The sequence below is a fragment of the Phaethon lepturus genome, unplaced genomic scaffold, assembly GCF_000687285.1.
Source record: "Phaethon lepturus isolate BGI_N335 unplaced genomic scaffold, ASM68728v1 scaffold49432, whole genome shotgun sequence".
In the NCBI taxonomy this organism is placed as follows: domain Eukaryota; kingdom Metazoa; phylum Chordata; class Aves; order Phaethontiformes; family Phaethontidae; genus Phaethon; species Phaethon lepturus.
In genome coordinates this window covers 31,397-47,717 of record NW_010523598.1, presented here as the reverse complement: position 1 = coordinate 47,717, position 16,321 = coordinate 31,397, and the positions used below count along the sequence as shown (strand labels likewise).

Genomic DNA, 16,321 nt, shown 5'->3' with positions numbered 1-16,321 from the left:
TCCTGTCTTCACAGAATCAGCTCTGAGCAGGGTGTTTGTAGTAGGTGATCTTCAGGGGTGCCTTCCCACTTCGGTCGCTCTGTCATATGTCTGTATCTGTTAAAGCCCATTCTTCAGTGCCCATGAAGCTGTGTGACATTTAAAGGACACCTGAAACTTTTTTCCACAGTTTCAGTTGCCTGTCTCAGGAGGTCCATTTGCTGAGTGCAAAAATTTCTGGGGACTCCTTAACATATTAACCCTCAGAACATATTATCTTACGGCATGCACAGCCACCATCGCTGCAGAAATGGCAGGTTTAAATGCTGCATAGTTTAGTAAGGCAAAAGGAATTTGTTGGACAGTGCGTGTATAAACAGTATTGCTACGGCATGGAAGGTGATGTGGATGTGGATGTATGCACAGTGGGAGGCTATAAGAAGTGCAAAATGAGAACACCAGGAAGGAAAATGCTTTGAATATCTGGGCACTATTTAAACAGCAGGAATGCGAGTATTGCCTGTGGTAGTAGTTTGATCATACACATCAGTGAGATACAGTTCTAAATGTCCATTTTACTCATGTCTTTTTCTTCAAAGTTTGGTGGTTTGTGGTTGTTTTCACACAGATGTAGATGGATTCATGGCATCATTAAATAAGCAATGGGGAATTGGCTCTTCAGTTCCTTTGAAGGAAAGGCTAAGGATAGGGTCCAGATCTTTAGTTGATGTAGGATGGCATTTTTCTACTGAAGTCAATGCACCTACTTCAATTTACAATTCCTAATTTCTGACCTGAACGCTGCAGAATGAATAGAAGACAGGAGAAGGTGAGGAAAAAATACACAATTTGGTACTACCTATTATATAGTTAAGAAGCACAGCCTAGAAGCTTTCTTTGTTATAGTGAAACTGAACTCCTCTTGGATCAACTGATGAATATGAGTTGCATGTCCTTTGAAGGATCTTAGAGAGAGTCTTGGGTCCACAGAAGAATACTCCAATACTGTTGCTGTAATCGCAATAACAACAAAAACATGAGAGTAGCAGAGTAAATGGAGAAACTGTACGTTTTGGCTGCCTCCAGCTTTGCATCTTTTGAAATGGCTTTTTGAGAAATACATTTAAAAAAATTTGTGTTGCTGTCACAAAGTATTACAGTATAATTATTTTAATACTTTGGTGTTTATTATGTTTTCCTGCATTATTTATTTGGATTGCTATAATAGAGGTCACAAACTATTTTAAATGGTAGTTCTTTGATTTTGACCTTCATCACTTTTTTTAATCAGAGAAGCAAACATGCTGCTTGGGCTGAAAATATTCAATGCTTTTTCTCCAGCTGAGTTAATTTTTTTTTCTTCTAGAAAATACAAAAAATTCTCAATTGCTTCTGAGGTTTCCTCATTTTAACGCTTTTCGGTCTTTTCTGAACATGACCAATGTAACAAAGAATTGTGTTGGTAAGCACACAAGTCCGTTACAGGGAGCTGGAAAGCTGGTTACTTGCTGCAAAGTGCCTTAAAGGGTTTGCTTCTAAGTACACAGCACATACTGCTTTAAAACATATATATGTACACACAGATACACACACACGCTGTGCTACTGGAGAAAGCTCAACCTACATAAACACAGTGCAAGTGACAAGTGACAGCATGAGTTTCAAAAAGTTTGCTGCTGTAAAGGAGGGGCTGTAGATACGATTTGGGTGCCCAAGCCGTAGTCCCCAGAAGTAGTGCCAGTATTGCTCTGGTGCGCAGTTGCACTAGGTTTAACCTGGAGTGGTATATTCCTGCTAATCTGATAAAAGACAGTGTTGCAGCCGAGGGAAAGTCCATGGACCTAAGTTCAAGGACCCAGAATTTAGTCAGTTTGTGAAAGCTGTTTGTTCCATCATACAATAGAAACTCTTGAGTTTCTTTGCCTCTTGAACCTTCTGTAACTCAGAGCAAGAAAGTGTAGGGTATTTTTTTCTCTTAAGGAATGCTTATTTCACGGAAGGTTTTGTTTAAAAGGCTCAACATTAACCGTAAACCTGGACATCTAGATTCAGAAGCAAATACAGATTTTTCTGTGGCTTTAGGACTGGCTTTCTAAGGAAATACCACAAGATCCAGTATAGAACGTTAATGCCCATCTCCTTCCCTAAGCATCAGAAAACCAGATTTTTCTCAGTGTACTTAACAAAAGTAGCCAAAGAAAATGTTCCGACTATAACTTTAACAGCTCTGTTTATGCAGAAGAATCCCTATAAAAGGTCTTTTAAAAATCATATTTTCTACTCCTGGCCTGTTTCTATTTTTAGTCTTTCAAATTTCCTGATTGTTTTTATTTTGACCTCTATCAAGTGGTTTCTCTAATACTGTTACTTTTGCAATTTTATGGTATTCTTGCAGCTTACTCTGTTCTCTTTGATCTCCTCCCTTTCAGCTTTTTCTTGGGTCTTTTTCATCTTTAAAAAAAGTTTTCTTCTTTTTCTTTTTGTATTTCTGTCTCCCAAGTGCAAGCCTTTATTTTGCATTAGCAGGTAAATGTTTGGAAATCATAAAGAGTCACAAAGATTCTGAAATTTTCTACTGCTGAGCACAAAATATTTCAAATTCTTGCTTCAAAGGCTTTCAGGAACAAAGAAGCTTTTCTCAGACCACTAGTGAATCCACCAAGTTCAAATGAACTGTCTTTGCCAGCAGAGATGAACTAATAACAGAACAGCATAGTCTTGCAAGAGTAGCCAAATATGTTAGGGGAACAAACATATCCTTGACATCATAAGAAAAAAATCACAGTTTATCTCTTTAATAACCATCTTCAAGGGAAATTAATGCTACTTTGTCCTTTGTGCAGAACAGTAATTGGATTGTGTGTTTCAATTATACCTGGACAAAGGCCAGGATATTGAAATACTTCTAAATATTAGATTTTCTTGTCCAAAAATTAGATTCTAGTGGCATTCTCTTTCCAAGATTTCTTCATTAAAAGCTTCATTAAGCATAAATCTTCTTTCCACACAGAAAAAACTTGAATTATTTTAAAAGGGTCATTTAGAAAGGTTTGCCCTCCCCTTCTCCCACTATTTATGCTGAGAGAAGAGTTACCTAACAAGGTTAGAAACCAACCTGCCTTACCTAGGATGGTTTTCGGCTAGCTGCTTAAACTCATTGTCCCAGTTTGGCCTTCCATAGCAGGTCTTCTGTCTCAAACCAGTAATTACATCCATCTTGTCATCATGATGTAGGGCTATGTGAGTAGCCTAAAGGCAAATTTACAAGATAATAATTTCAGAGTCAACAATGTATACTCCAAGTAAGAGGAAAGCAATAGTGGTGTTTTATGGTGAAAGACGGAGTTATTAATGAGGGAAAGGAAACTGTGTAATTATCGAATGGTAGAAAGCGGAGCGGAGAGGAGAGGAGAGGAGCGGAGAGGAGAGGAGAGGAGAGGAGGAGAGGAGGAGTACTCAGGAGTTCACAAAATTACTAGAAGTGGAAAAAGCACTTCCAAAAGTGCCTGAGACCTCAAAGGAGTTCAACTTCTTGAGATCAAATATTTGAAATGAGTTGGGGTTAAATACCTGTCTTTACTGGCCTGGGCATAAGTGCCTCAGTCACTTTTTCAGGCAGGTCTTAGATTCCTAAACATCTTCTCAACCTTTGAATGTCTCACCCTACACTTCCTTCACTGCAAATGCAGAAGTGACAGTCACCATTTTGAAGGCTGAGTTGGAGTTTAGGAAAGGGAAGAAAGTGTACTGTAACAGAGTTTGACAATAAATATTAGCAATTACCTGCACCTTAAGTAAGTCCAGAGCATTCTGCTGCTGATGGAAAAGACAGTGGAGGTACCAGCTCGGCAGGGGTAAAACCCTGAGTGGTTTGAATCTTCTCCTCAGGTGGATCAGCTCAGGTGAAGCACTGAACTAAGTGAGCTGCACAGCTCCCAGTGCCAAGAAAACAAATCCTGATTTTCACGGGCATTTACTGTCTCTCAGCTCCTGTGGTACACCCCTTACCATGCTATCTGAGTATTTCCCAGGTGCATTTAAAAACAAAACCACCGTCTCTCCTAATTGTGCTGCTGCTGTGTAGGAGTAATACACTTGTTTTCGCTACAGACTATCATCATTACTATCACTGTCAAGAAATTACCAGAGCAAAACTAAGTTAAAAAATGGGTTTTGCATTTGGTTCAGGCCCTAGCGTGAACTAGGCATCATTATCATCTCTTGTAGAAGTGGTTGCTGAAATTTAGATCCATTTCCTGGACATATTGTGTATTTCTCATGCTAATGAGTCTTCCATGTTGCTTAACAACTCAATTATTCTGGTCAAGCACAGTTGTCACAAGAGGTCATGTTTCTAAAAGGTTCTTCTTGTTAGTTTGGGCCGATGTCTTGGAGGACTTGGAATAGTCTAAGAAATGTGTTTGTTGGGTGTGGGAGGTGGGGAAATGCAGGATTTTTTATTTGTTTATAGCAAAATCCTGCCACTGAGCAAATGGGCTATTTCTCTTCACATTAAGTGGAACTTTTCCAAGATTTTTGCTGTTAGCCCTTGCTATAGCTCACAGCATTAATGTTGCCTAGGAATCTCAGGGGCATGGCAAGGAGCAATAGGCTGAAACATGATTTCTTCTCCAAGCAGAGGCAGGCATGTGCCATATCTGTTTGACCATCTGATGCCAACAGGGAATCTACAAAGAGCTTGAAGCATTGAACAAACAATATGTCTGAGGAGTGAACACCTGCCAGTAGTGGAGGGTGCACTAGAAGTTGCACATTGCCCATCCTGCTTGGATTCAGCTTCACCCAACTTCTGGTCATCTATATGGTGAGACAGAGAGAGAATGGGGAGAATGTTGGTTTTGTTGTTTGCTAAGGGAGAAGTAAAGTAAAGCACCATCCAAATATTACTGGTGCTGAAGCTCAAATTTTGAGGAGTGATGAACAGGAATTTACTAAAGAGAAGTAAGACCTAAAAGATGAGGGAGCTTTGTGGAATCTGAAGAAGGTGGAGCTGTTACCCAGCACAGTTTCCTTGGCTTGGTCAGAGTAGGAGAAGCACCCACTGAAAAGCTTCTTCCCCCGCAGTCCTTTAGAGGTGGGATGCTGGGGGGCTCCAGGAGGAAGAGCAGTACCAGTGTAGGTGGGGAGGCAGCACAACTTCAGGGATGCTCCTGTGCCACCTAACTGGGCAGCATGGGATAACGAGGCAGTTCTGACCGGAGACTGGACAACAGTGTTTGAAGAGAAGAAGGAGGCACTTCAAAAAAGTGCAGGGCACACAAATAAAGAGAGTCAGACATCCCCAGACAACTAGCATGAATAGTTGTCTCCCCACCTGACTTCTGGCCTGATGTTTGCCCAAGAGGGAAGTGGGATGATGACAGTTGAGAGATGAGGGCAACGCTGTGTTTTGTTAGGTTCCTCAATAGCTTCTTTCAAAACAGGGTTTAGGTAGTACCCTGTGATATTGCTAGTGCACAGTGGTGGTTTCTATGACTGCCATATACTTCACGGTAGGAGTAAATTTTTCTGAATACAGCTTCATGCAAATACCTCATTAATTGACAGAAACCCTAAGGAAAGCAGAGAGAAGCAATGTTTTTCTGTGGCAACAGAAGCAGGAGGGGAAAAGCTCTATGAAATCTTATTTTTCAGTCCCTACTAGACAGTCCTTCATTCAACAGAGACAGCAGGAAATAAAGCAGTAGAGCAAAGACTTTCCTATGAGAGTTTTTCTGGCAGGTGCTTAACTGATTGCAGTATCATCTGAGTGATCCATTAAAAATAAGAGGGAGAGAAAATCAACTCATCTTAGGTAAAGACTAAAGAAGTTGAATAAAATTGACCCGGTCTAAGGATTAAGTGCCTCCAGTTGGGATGATCCAATGAAATTGTAAGATGGCAAATTTGAAGTCAACCAGAGAAAATATATTGTCAAACAACTTGAATTAGTCCATAGAGTTTGTTGCCAAAATATTCTAAAAAGAGCAGGGTTCAACAGTGTACTGGACATATATGTGAACAACAAAAAATATACTAAATAATAAGAGTAAACAAACCCAACAGTTGTTATACAACCCTCTGTTTCAAAGACATGGACAAAAGGTCCCTTCACAAGCACTCTGCGCTTTTCTGCAAAACACCTGGTAATCAGGGTTGCCCAAGCCAAGATATAGGACTTGAGGGATCACTGGCTTGATTTCTCCATTCCTGTTTTCCTAAATGTGAGATGAAAACAGACGGCTTGGTGTCTTTATATTTACAGTTCTTTGTCTGTCTGCTTCATCCATCATTTATTCAGCTGTTCCTGTTCCATACGTTACCGTACTGGAAAAGCAAGGTACATTAACTCAGACTCATAAGAGTTTCATTATTACCTGACTTTCATCCCAGCCAGTAAGAAATATATGATAACTTAGAAAATTGGTTTCCCCTTTTTCAGCCATTTTTGTTTCCAAATGGAACAGAAGATCAGCAAACCACTCAAATGCTGATGGATCCCGACAAATCCAGTAAAAATAAACCTGTCAGATAAAAGTAAAAAGATTTAACAAGAAGCAAACTTTCAATAAAACTTCCTAATGATAGGCTCAACTCATTAATCATATAGTTTGTGATTCTTCTCCACAGTAAATTTAAACATAATTACACATAATTTTGATGATGCAATTTCTATCTTTAAAAAATTTCATTTTCTTCTTAAACATTGAGTCAATATATTAATGTGCTGGTGAAGGTAGGCAATGTACATGTTTCTCATCTCCCCCTGCCACTGCATCTCAACTTTGACTTGTAATACCTAACCCTGAATTTCTTGCAAATAACTTGATTATTCTTTGAAATTCTGGATTTATTTTCAGTTATGTTTAAATGGGAATTTCAGTTTCATCCAACACTGAAACAAGGAATACCTGTTTCTCAAGACCTTATGCCATAGGTTTACAGTCTATGTGGTCAAAAGACACAGTTATGTTCTTCAAAACAGGCTACAGAATGCCCCTACCTTTCTTTTAATGTATTTCTTATTTAAATAGGAGCATACAATTTTTAGAGAAACATGAAACTGTAATTTTAAAGTTGCCAAAGGGGTAAAATGAACCACTATTCCATGACTGGTTTTCTATTGGTTGAAAACCTCCTCTCTATGAAAAATTTACAGTTTTTCTCATCCAGATTTCTCTAGTTTCATCTTCCATATGCTGGATCTTGGTTTAGTTGTCTATTGGATTGGAGAGCCTGTTATTAAAGTTTTTTAGAGGTAGAAATTAGAGGCTGGGATCAAGTCATCCTATAATCCTCTCTATGGTAAACCAAACATTCCTGGGTTCTGTCACTGAGAGACTAATTTTCCATTCTTTAATCATTCCTATGGCTTATTTCTGTCTATTGCTCCTCTACTGCAGTCAGTCCCAAACACAGCAGAAAGTTTGTTTTTTAAAAAAATCTAATTTACTAGGCTCTTGGCATAGGATAATGCTTGCATATGGAATAAAATCTTTCAAACAAGATGGTTAGTCATGGTCCATATGATGATGAGAGTTTCTATTTCAAGAGTCCTTGCTGTGGCGTCGTGAGCTGTATGAGGTGAGACTCCCCAAACCCCTCTTACTGCTCAGTTCTTACAGCCAGCTGGGCCAGGGACCATTGCGACCACTCCAGCATGTGCATGATCTTCTGTGATCTGTTGTCTCAACGACATACAAAGCACCTTCTAACTAATTAATTATGTATAAAAGACTGTCCTGTGTGACCACTTCTTCAGGAACAGTTTCTGCTGACCATTTGCAAATGTCTTATCCATGTACAAGTTAATCAGTTTTGCAGCAGGAACCACCTGCGGGGTCTCAGGACCGGTGAGATTCCCCTCCCAGGTTCTTAATGAACACACTGAGACATATGGTTGACTTGGGCAGAGCAGGAGCTGCTTTAGGAAGTCTTCAGGACAGTTGGAAATTCCCACCTGGAAACCTCCTCCACCAGTGCTGTGCTGCAAAGGGGGTTGGGAGTACAGCCCATCCCCTGGTTTCAGCTCCGTCCCTTGTCTCAAGCCGGTCCAGCGGTGTAGATGACTAGGCTGGGAGTTCCTGCACCACCCAGGGAATGAACATCTGAAGCTCCCTGGGTGTCTGCCCGGGCACTACCCTGATGCCTGACTGAACCACAATTATAAGACAAATTTGTTTGCAATTCCTGTAACTCAAGTTCTGTAGCTCTTGCCAAACAATCCATCATTACTGTTGAACAGAGGGCACCAGACCTCGAATGGGCCTCTGTGGGCAATGTAATTTTGAGTGTAATTATTTTTATAAGGCCTCCCAAGAAATAATTCACAAACATGGAGAAAGCCTAAAAATACACAATTTCACATGAAAAAGGAATGACGTGGAGGACAGTGTGGACATTTATAACAAAGGGATGGTTGGAACTTGTTTTACTGTGACTGATTCTTATTTTGTTGCAAAATCTCTTAATTTCCTTCAACCCCTCTGTCTTTTATTATACCTCAATATCAAAGGTAATCTGGAAGGTCTATCCCCAAGGCAATCATTGTGGGAGCTCTGCTGATTTGGAAATTGTAGCCCTTTTCCGTAGGATCAGTGAGATAAAGATGCATATTAGACACTTCTGATGTGAAAAATCAAAGAAAAAAACAGAAAGCTATAAAGAGATTTCCCAAAGATTTAATATACTAGATTGTCAGACTTCTGGTAAGATGGTGGGAGAAAAATGTGGTAACACCATGCTTCACTGGAGATTTGGTGAAAGAGACTAACAGTAATCTGAGATGTTTTCTGGATCTAAAAGTGTACTGTAAGGGAGCATCTGTGGGTTCTGTAAGAAATATAAATGAAGTATGATCGCAGGAAACGGAGATAAAGCATTCAGGGTTAAGCAGGGTATTTCTGCAGCCTAGGAACAGGACTGTCCACAGAACTTTAGTATCAACCATCTTGGCTGCTGGCTTTTTAACCACATTGCTTTACAGGTGGGGTCCTGCTGATTTACACTGGCATAGGTTATGAGGAAAAAGCAAGCCCACTGACTTCATAGCATTTCATTTTTGTGACCCAAGAGCAGCATTATTTTAAATTAGCGAAACTAGGTAAGATTTATAGTCTTAACCTTTATGTTGGTTTTTTTGTGTCTGAATCCTGAAGTCCCTGCTTGTTACACATCCTCAGGACCTGGAAAATCAGGCCACTGAGTGCTGTCAGTCTGTATCACACAAAGGCTGTTGATTTGTAGTGAGAAATTTCTTCCCCCAGCCTCTACTTGATCATTTTATTTCTCAAGTCTTTTCAGCAGTTCAGTTTATGGAAATGTATATTTAGGACACATGTGTGGAGAGGACGCATGTGCTTCTAAATTAATAATGAATTGTGCATGGAGTAGCAACTGGGAGCATGTGAGCAGGACTGGGAGGCAAGCACACTCAGGGAGGGAGGAAGAAAAGGTAGCCGATGAGTTGAGATGTTGTGATCTTGGAACTGGGGGAGTGGTTGCCAGAATATCAGGCTATGGAGCTTGAAGGAGTGCTTTTAGCTGGTTGCAGACCTAGCTGTCACGGTGACAGCCATTCCAACCGGATTGGGTCAGGCAACCTCTGGCACAAACCTCTCAAGAAAGGATGTAACTTTCTGAAGCTGCAGAAATTCCTGAAACTCATCTCTGGTGCGGTTCCACTGAAGCAGTACCCATTGCACTGCCTCTAATTTTCACGTTAGAGGTAGAGAGTGTTTGGTAATGAAGACAGACTGTCATTATAAAAAGTATTTTTGGCCATGTTTATAATCTTAGAAGGAAAAAAGATAGTGAAGAAGGATGGCCTATGGATAAAACGTATCCTTTTCCCTTAGATCAAAGAGGACTTCTAGTATAATACGTTAAAATAACTGGTGCTTACAAAGAAGCCTTCCTTTCTTTACATTGCCTGCCCATAGCATAGCACAACATATTACACGTATAATCAGAATACAATAAATGCACAATAAAATTAGTCCTTATTAAAACTGTAGAATAAAGCCAGCATCAGTGCATTTCTATAATTAAACAATTATTCTGTATCCTTTATTTTTTTCTTGTAAGCCTCATACTATTAACTGACTGCAATTATTTAGGACCCTTAAAAATCTGTTTTGGATTTATGTTTCATTAGTCTCCACCCACCCTAACCCCATCGACTACATTCATCAGCTTGATGTCTTGCCCAAGTAAACTGTCTTAAATTTTCCAAGTGCTCTTTTTGCAAATTGAGTTAGATGCAGTATCACTATTAATCAGCTCTGTAATGCAGGGGCTTGAGTAGTCACTTATTTCTGTAATACTCTGCTCCCTTGCAATGCATGCATATTTATCATTCAGTTTCCACATCCTGAGTTTTGTACAACAGACAAGAGCGAGAGCTCTGATACCTCTTTCCTGTAAGGTGAAAGAACATACTTTGTAAATCAGCTTCCATCATGTGGAAAGTCATCAATAATTATCTGTTGACGACCATCCGTCTGTTTCTCCCTGCTCCCTGAAGACGGAGGTGAGCTGCAGCTCTGGGTGAAGCCAGCTTTTGACCAAGGGGTGTGAAAGGTGGTGAAGCAGGGGATGCCCAGGGAGGCATCTTCATCCCTGACTCTTGCTGCTCCCTCTTAGACGTGACTAGTCCCTGCAAAACCCTCTCACGCCTGCAGCTGGGCACCTCCCTGCAAAACCCTTGTCCTTCCTGCTGTGGAGTGTACCGCACCACCCGTGGGCTGTAGCGTACCGAAAAAGACCAGAGGTCTTCCTCAGCCTGACTAACTGATCCAGCGGGCCATTACAGGTAAGGTGCCGCAGTGCCTGCAGCCCGGGGCGTGCGGGGGACTGGGCTTTGCCAGCCTGCACGAGGCACTGACTTCGACCTCGGGCGGCAGCAAGCAGCCTCTTGTATAAATGCAGGACGAGGCTCGAATTCGTACCCCTAAATTTGAAGCAAGAGGCCTAAACTGTTCTCAAACACAGCTCAGAAAGATGGTTACATTTGACAGCAAAAAGAGCCCAGGTTTTTAGGTCTTTGGGAGAAGATGTTTTATGGAGAAGGCTGTGGGCTGGGGTAGAGCTTAAAACAGAAGGTGTCCTGAGGCAGGGACAGTCAATCTCAAAGCAAATGGAAGAGGGTATTTTTGTTTTCCTCACTGTATGGAGCTGATCTTATTGCCACAACTTGGTGTGGCTGTCAAAGGTCTACGTGGGTTCAAAAAGCAAATAGATAAATTAATGGAATAAAACTACTAAGTTTTTTAATGTTAAATACAGAGATACAGCTCTTGTATCAAGACATTACTGAACTGCACGTTGCTCAAAGGCGAGAAGGTGTCCACCAAAGACATATCGCCATGTGATTTTCTGGTCTGTATACTTTTCGCTAGGCGTTCATGAACAGCCATTGTTGGAGACAGGACATTGGGCTAGATGGATCCTTGGTGACACTCAGTAAGACCTTTCTTATGTCCTTATGTAGGGTAAAAGAGAAAGTGGATGTTTGCTAATATTATCATCTGATGGATCAGTACAATTTTATCAATTTCAGCAGCAATTGATCTGAAAAATGAGACCACTAATGTGAAAAAAAAGATAATTTTATGCATAACTAAAGCCAGTAGAAACTTTCCAGCCATGACTAGTAGTAGCACCCTTGCTCATAGCAAAAAACGATAGGGAAATGAAGGCTCTAAGGCTATTTAATTGTGAAGAATCAATTAGATAAATGTGTAGTCCTTTTGATTTGCTGGGTTTTTTAAATTATACAGCTGCAGACATTATGGAAGCTATGAGTATTTATATCTCAACCGTATGTGGGCAACACTAAGAAATATTAGTTCAATAAGCGTAATGATAGCTGTACTCAAATCAAAACGAAGTTGTTAAAAAAAGAAAAACCTCTTATTTATTTCCTTAATAGACATTTCTATGGTACTCATCATGGCAGAAAGAGAGCGCTGAATACTTTGAGGAAGATTAAATTATTTGTAATTATACCACAAGTGGAAGCTTTTAACCAATGGAAAAAAAATGTGGAGCTACCCTGAGATTAATCATTCTCACCAAGATGACTGCTAAATTTTTAAAGTGATGCTGTGAACTTCCCCAGCACCTTTAATCCAGGCTTTCAAAATGTTTTATAAATACTGATGAAGTTTAGCCTCATAACACCTGTGAAAAATAAGTATCACTATCACCAGTAAGGAAGACAAGATATAGAGAAAGGACATATAGAAATCGTGATACTTTTGTATTTCACAGGAATTCAGAAAAAACTGAACTCTATAGCAGAAAATCATGGCAGAAGGCACTTAGACTTGCAGGCACACTTACCCAAGACTCAGCCTAAGCTATGGATGAACAACATGAGGTGTACTATACTCTCAATGCATACTTAAATTCTGGTTTTTTCCCCTTTAGATAACAAGAGCAATAACAATAATAACAATTTTACTTGTATACATATAGAATATACATAGTATACACATATAATGTGTATATACGTGTATGTATCTTTTCTTCCAGTGGAAAAAATCATTCTGGTACAATGGTGGTGTTTGCAAATACACGTCTTTTCACATCTAGCACATATTTTCATTTTTATTTCCCTCCCTTTTCAGTGTTTTTTCTGCCTCAAAGATCCCTCCTGGCAATTTGAACCTGTCCTCAACTCCTCAGTTACTAAAATCCCAGATGCTTTTTCAGTGGCAGCTTGTCATTAAGATGCCAGTTTTAACACTCTGTCATTTAAAAAGATCAGCGGCTTGGTCCTGCAGTCAGCTCCATAGGTACTGACCCTCTCAGAGATCTGTCCACTCCAATGCAATTTCCACATCTGTCCTTAAATGTGAAATGTTGAACAGTTCCTGATTCAGCTTTTACATTGGAAAATGAGCTAAAAGAAGCTGTAAAGACCACAGGCTACCACTTGCCGTGATAGATAAGGAAGAGAATGTTTAATCCTGTCTTTTTTCTCTGTTACCTTCTTATCTCTCGCCCTACTTCACCCATTATCTCTTCTTCACCTATCCTTCCCCAGTGCTGCCTCACATATCCTTAGCAGAAGATGTACAACAGGTTAACAGATGAAGAGTATGTTAACTTAATTGGTGCCATCCATGCCTTACGGACCCCGATATATTTTTTCAACAAAATAATTGAAGTGGTTTGAGGCAGTAATATGCATCTTGATATATGCATCTCATCCAGAGCTTAAATGCCTTCTTTTATTCCTTCTACGCTGGCTAATATCCTGATTTTTGCAAGGTGAGAAAAGCAGGTAATGGTTGCTGAGTGCAGCTCTCTGAGCCAGGACACAGCCAAAGGGCCCTCATGAAACCTACAGCTGGACAAGGAGCAAGTGCTGCCCTTCACTGCTGTCTGAGGTGACCTTGAATTTTTTTTTTTTTTTTTTTTTTGGTAGGAAGGAGGACAAATTTCTCCTCTAGCTCTCTAACTATCTGTCTAGCTCTGAAAGACATTCCACGTTTATTTCCAGTTGCATATTGAAAATCTGATTCTTCAGGTTTTACTAAAAACATGGTGGCCAGTGATACCTTCTTCCTCAGGAAATGACAGCGAATTCAAGAGACTTTACCCCACAGCAGCTCCTGAGGCAGCTGTGAAGCAAGTGACTGCTGCTGAGAGGGAGTTAAAGCACTCAAGGGAGCCTCTAGCTCTGAATTGTCTCTCTAAGCCGGCAAAATAGGCTCATTTGTGGAACTTCTTGATGGAGCGATAAACTTTCCACCTACCTTCTGCAGCTCCAGTACTGTGTTAGGGTTGCAGCATTTGTACCAAATGGATTTTAAAATAGAGGCAAACGGCGTGACTCCGATTCCCGCTGCAATGCACACACTCACTCGGTAGTGAAAGACGTCTGTGGCTGCAGATCCGTAGGGTCCGTCCACAGCCAGTCTGCAGCAACAAGACATTTAGTCAAGGGTCAGCAGCATATAAAATGACGGAAAGGTTAAAATTTGTTAGGCTACATATTTTCAAAACTGAACTTCTGTTAAAATAAAAGGGAAAGGACGTGCCTGAGCTGGCACAGAAATTACCCATACAAACACTACTAACTAACTTTTCAGTGGGTGCCATTTAATAGCAAAGTAACTACATACTAACTTTCAGTGGGTGCCATTTAATAGCAAAGCAAATGTTTTTTTCTGAAATGAGAGAACAAGAGCACCCATGTGGGTTTGGGGCCTGGCCATCTATTTAAGCATGCAATTGCAATTTTCTGGCTTTCTGAAATGTGATTAGTCATATAATTGCATGTCCAAATTTAGCTGTGGAATTTGCATATTTAATTATGAATTACTGAAAAGCATCCTGGTTTAGAGCTTTATTTCTATATTGTATATATCAAAGTAAAGAGGAACATTTTATATTAATTGTTTTGAAAAGTTCTCTCTACATGTTAAAATAATAAAAGAGAAAACAAGAAAGAGGTCGTCATATGCAAGGAAATTACAATTTTCTCATCTCGTTGTGAAAATGCAATATTTCAGAAGTACATTTTTGGCAATATTACTGTTCTGCGTACCTACATAAAGGCAAAATCTGTAAGGAGAAACGCTTGTTTGTGTTGCTACCTCCCATAATCCACATTGCTGATGCTGAGGCATTCATTTTGGTCAAAATTAGAGATGAAAAAGATTATTAAATAGTCAGATTCATTCCATTAGCGACATGGAATGTAAATACACCCAGTACTTTGGAGAGCTCTGTCCAGTCTGTCTTTCAATAACATAAGTGCTCAGGAAGATGATTTCACTATGTAACACTCAGTCCATAGGAAAAATGAGGTTTTTTCCTTGTTTCAAGTTTTCTGTTGTTTTGTGCTTTTTATTGCATGAATTGTCTTTAAAGTTCAACTTAAATACTACAAACAAATATGTTTTAACAGACAAAGAGATGCGGAACACCAAACAATGGTACACAAAAATATAGGGACACAATGTATATGAAACCCCATTGTTGCTTTCTTCAAGTGTACCTGAAATCCTAGCAAACATTTTCCCTTTCATTTGTACATTGTCACATGGTTCGTTTTTACTTCATTATTCCAAATCATCTGGAAGTGTGGTAGCAAATGAAGCAACTACTCAGGGATAACTTTTGAAAATCTGGCCTCAGATATAAACAAAATAAGTTTTTTAAAAAAGTTGTATTGTTATTCAGATTATTGCCCAGCCCTGTACTTTTTGAGGACTCAAAACTTCCTGTAAAATATGGTTAATTCAGGGAATGTATGTAAAGTGCCTAAGCAGTGCTTTCAGGTAAGCTTTCTATGTAGTTCAATGTGGGCTTGGGAGCAATTCTCATTAGTGTTAGTAGGTGGAGAAAAAATCAATCTGTAAGGAATTTCAAGAGATTATTTAATCTTTTGCTGAGCTACAAGACAGGATCAATTATTTCCGAATCGTTCCTTATAGAGATTTGTCTTGTCAGTCTGCTCCTAAATCCTCAGGTGACAGAGATGCCATCATTGGTTTGAACGCCTTGCTGAGACCTAGCAAGAGAGCTTTAGCCAAATACAAGGACTCAGAGAAGTAGGGAGGAGGAAGTGGAGAAAGAGAAATCGAGCTATACAACACATTCATTTGATCTAGAGAGGGGGGTGGAAGGTAGTAAGATAGTGAACAAAGTGATGAAAAATATTACATTTGCATTTGCCGAGGGAGGAGCAGAAAATAGGGCTATAGACTGTTTCTAGCTATGGCTGAGATTTTCCATATTCTTTGTGTCCATCTACACAACTTCATTAGAAAGAAACATTATACTTTTGGAGAAGGCAGGGAAAGTATTTAGTTTTGGAAGAGTAACATTAGGAGATCCTTGTTTTTATTTGCTGAGCAGCATGATTATGTAGTACTTCTGACTGTAAGAGAAGTTAGATTTTGGGACAGTGTACTAAAACAGCAATTAAGTGAGCCAAAATCCTGAAGAGGCATCATGTGGAACCTGATTATTTTCACAGGAATAGTCTATTGTATGGTCTTATCGCTCAGATTGGCCAGCGATCACAGCTGTCTTTTCTACTGTATAAATACATGTATATTTTATTTTAGTCTTCCTTTATTAATGACAATATGCGTATTTTATTTTTAGAACCTTACCTTATCATTCAGTTGCTACATGGCTTCTGTCTTCTGCTCGGTTCCTGCTATATGTTATTTTTTAATATAGTCACCAATTCGGTGTTTATCTTTAGATATTGAAACCTGTGCAGAAAGACTTAGGTTTTGCTTTATTGATAGCTTAACCATTGAAATACTCTTTTTAATATATTGCAAGAAAGCAACTGAATGATGGCATTAGGCAC

The 16,321-nt window shown here is 39.6% G+C and overlaps 1 protein-coding gene across 1 annotated transcript in view; it reads right to left on the bottom strand.

Annotated features, from left to right (window-relative positions):
- Nucleotides 1-863: 863 nt before the first annotated feature.
- Nucleotides 864-16,321, bottom strand: part of NOX3 (NADPH oxidase 3) — a 38,101-nt gene continuing 22,643 nt past the window's right edge. The window contains exons 10-13 of the mRNA XM_010282155.1: nt 13,746-13,908; nt 6,357-6,503; nt 3,104-3,228; nt 864-990 (exon numbers count right to left, since the gene is read on the bottom strand). Coding sequence (XP_010280457.1) covers nt 864-990; nt 3,104-3,228; nt 6,357-6,503; nt 13,746-13,908 — 562 coding nt within the window. The remainder of the gene's footprint in view (nt 991-3,103; nt 3,229-6,356; nt 6,504-13,745; nt 13,909-16,321) is intronic.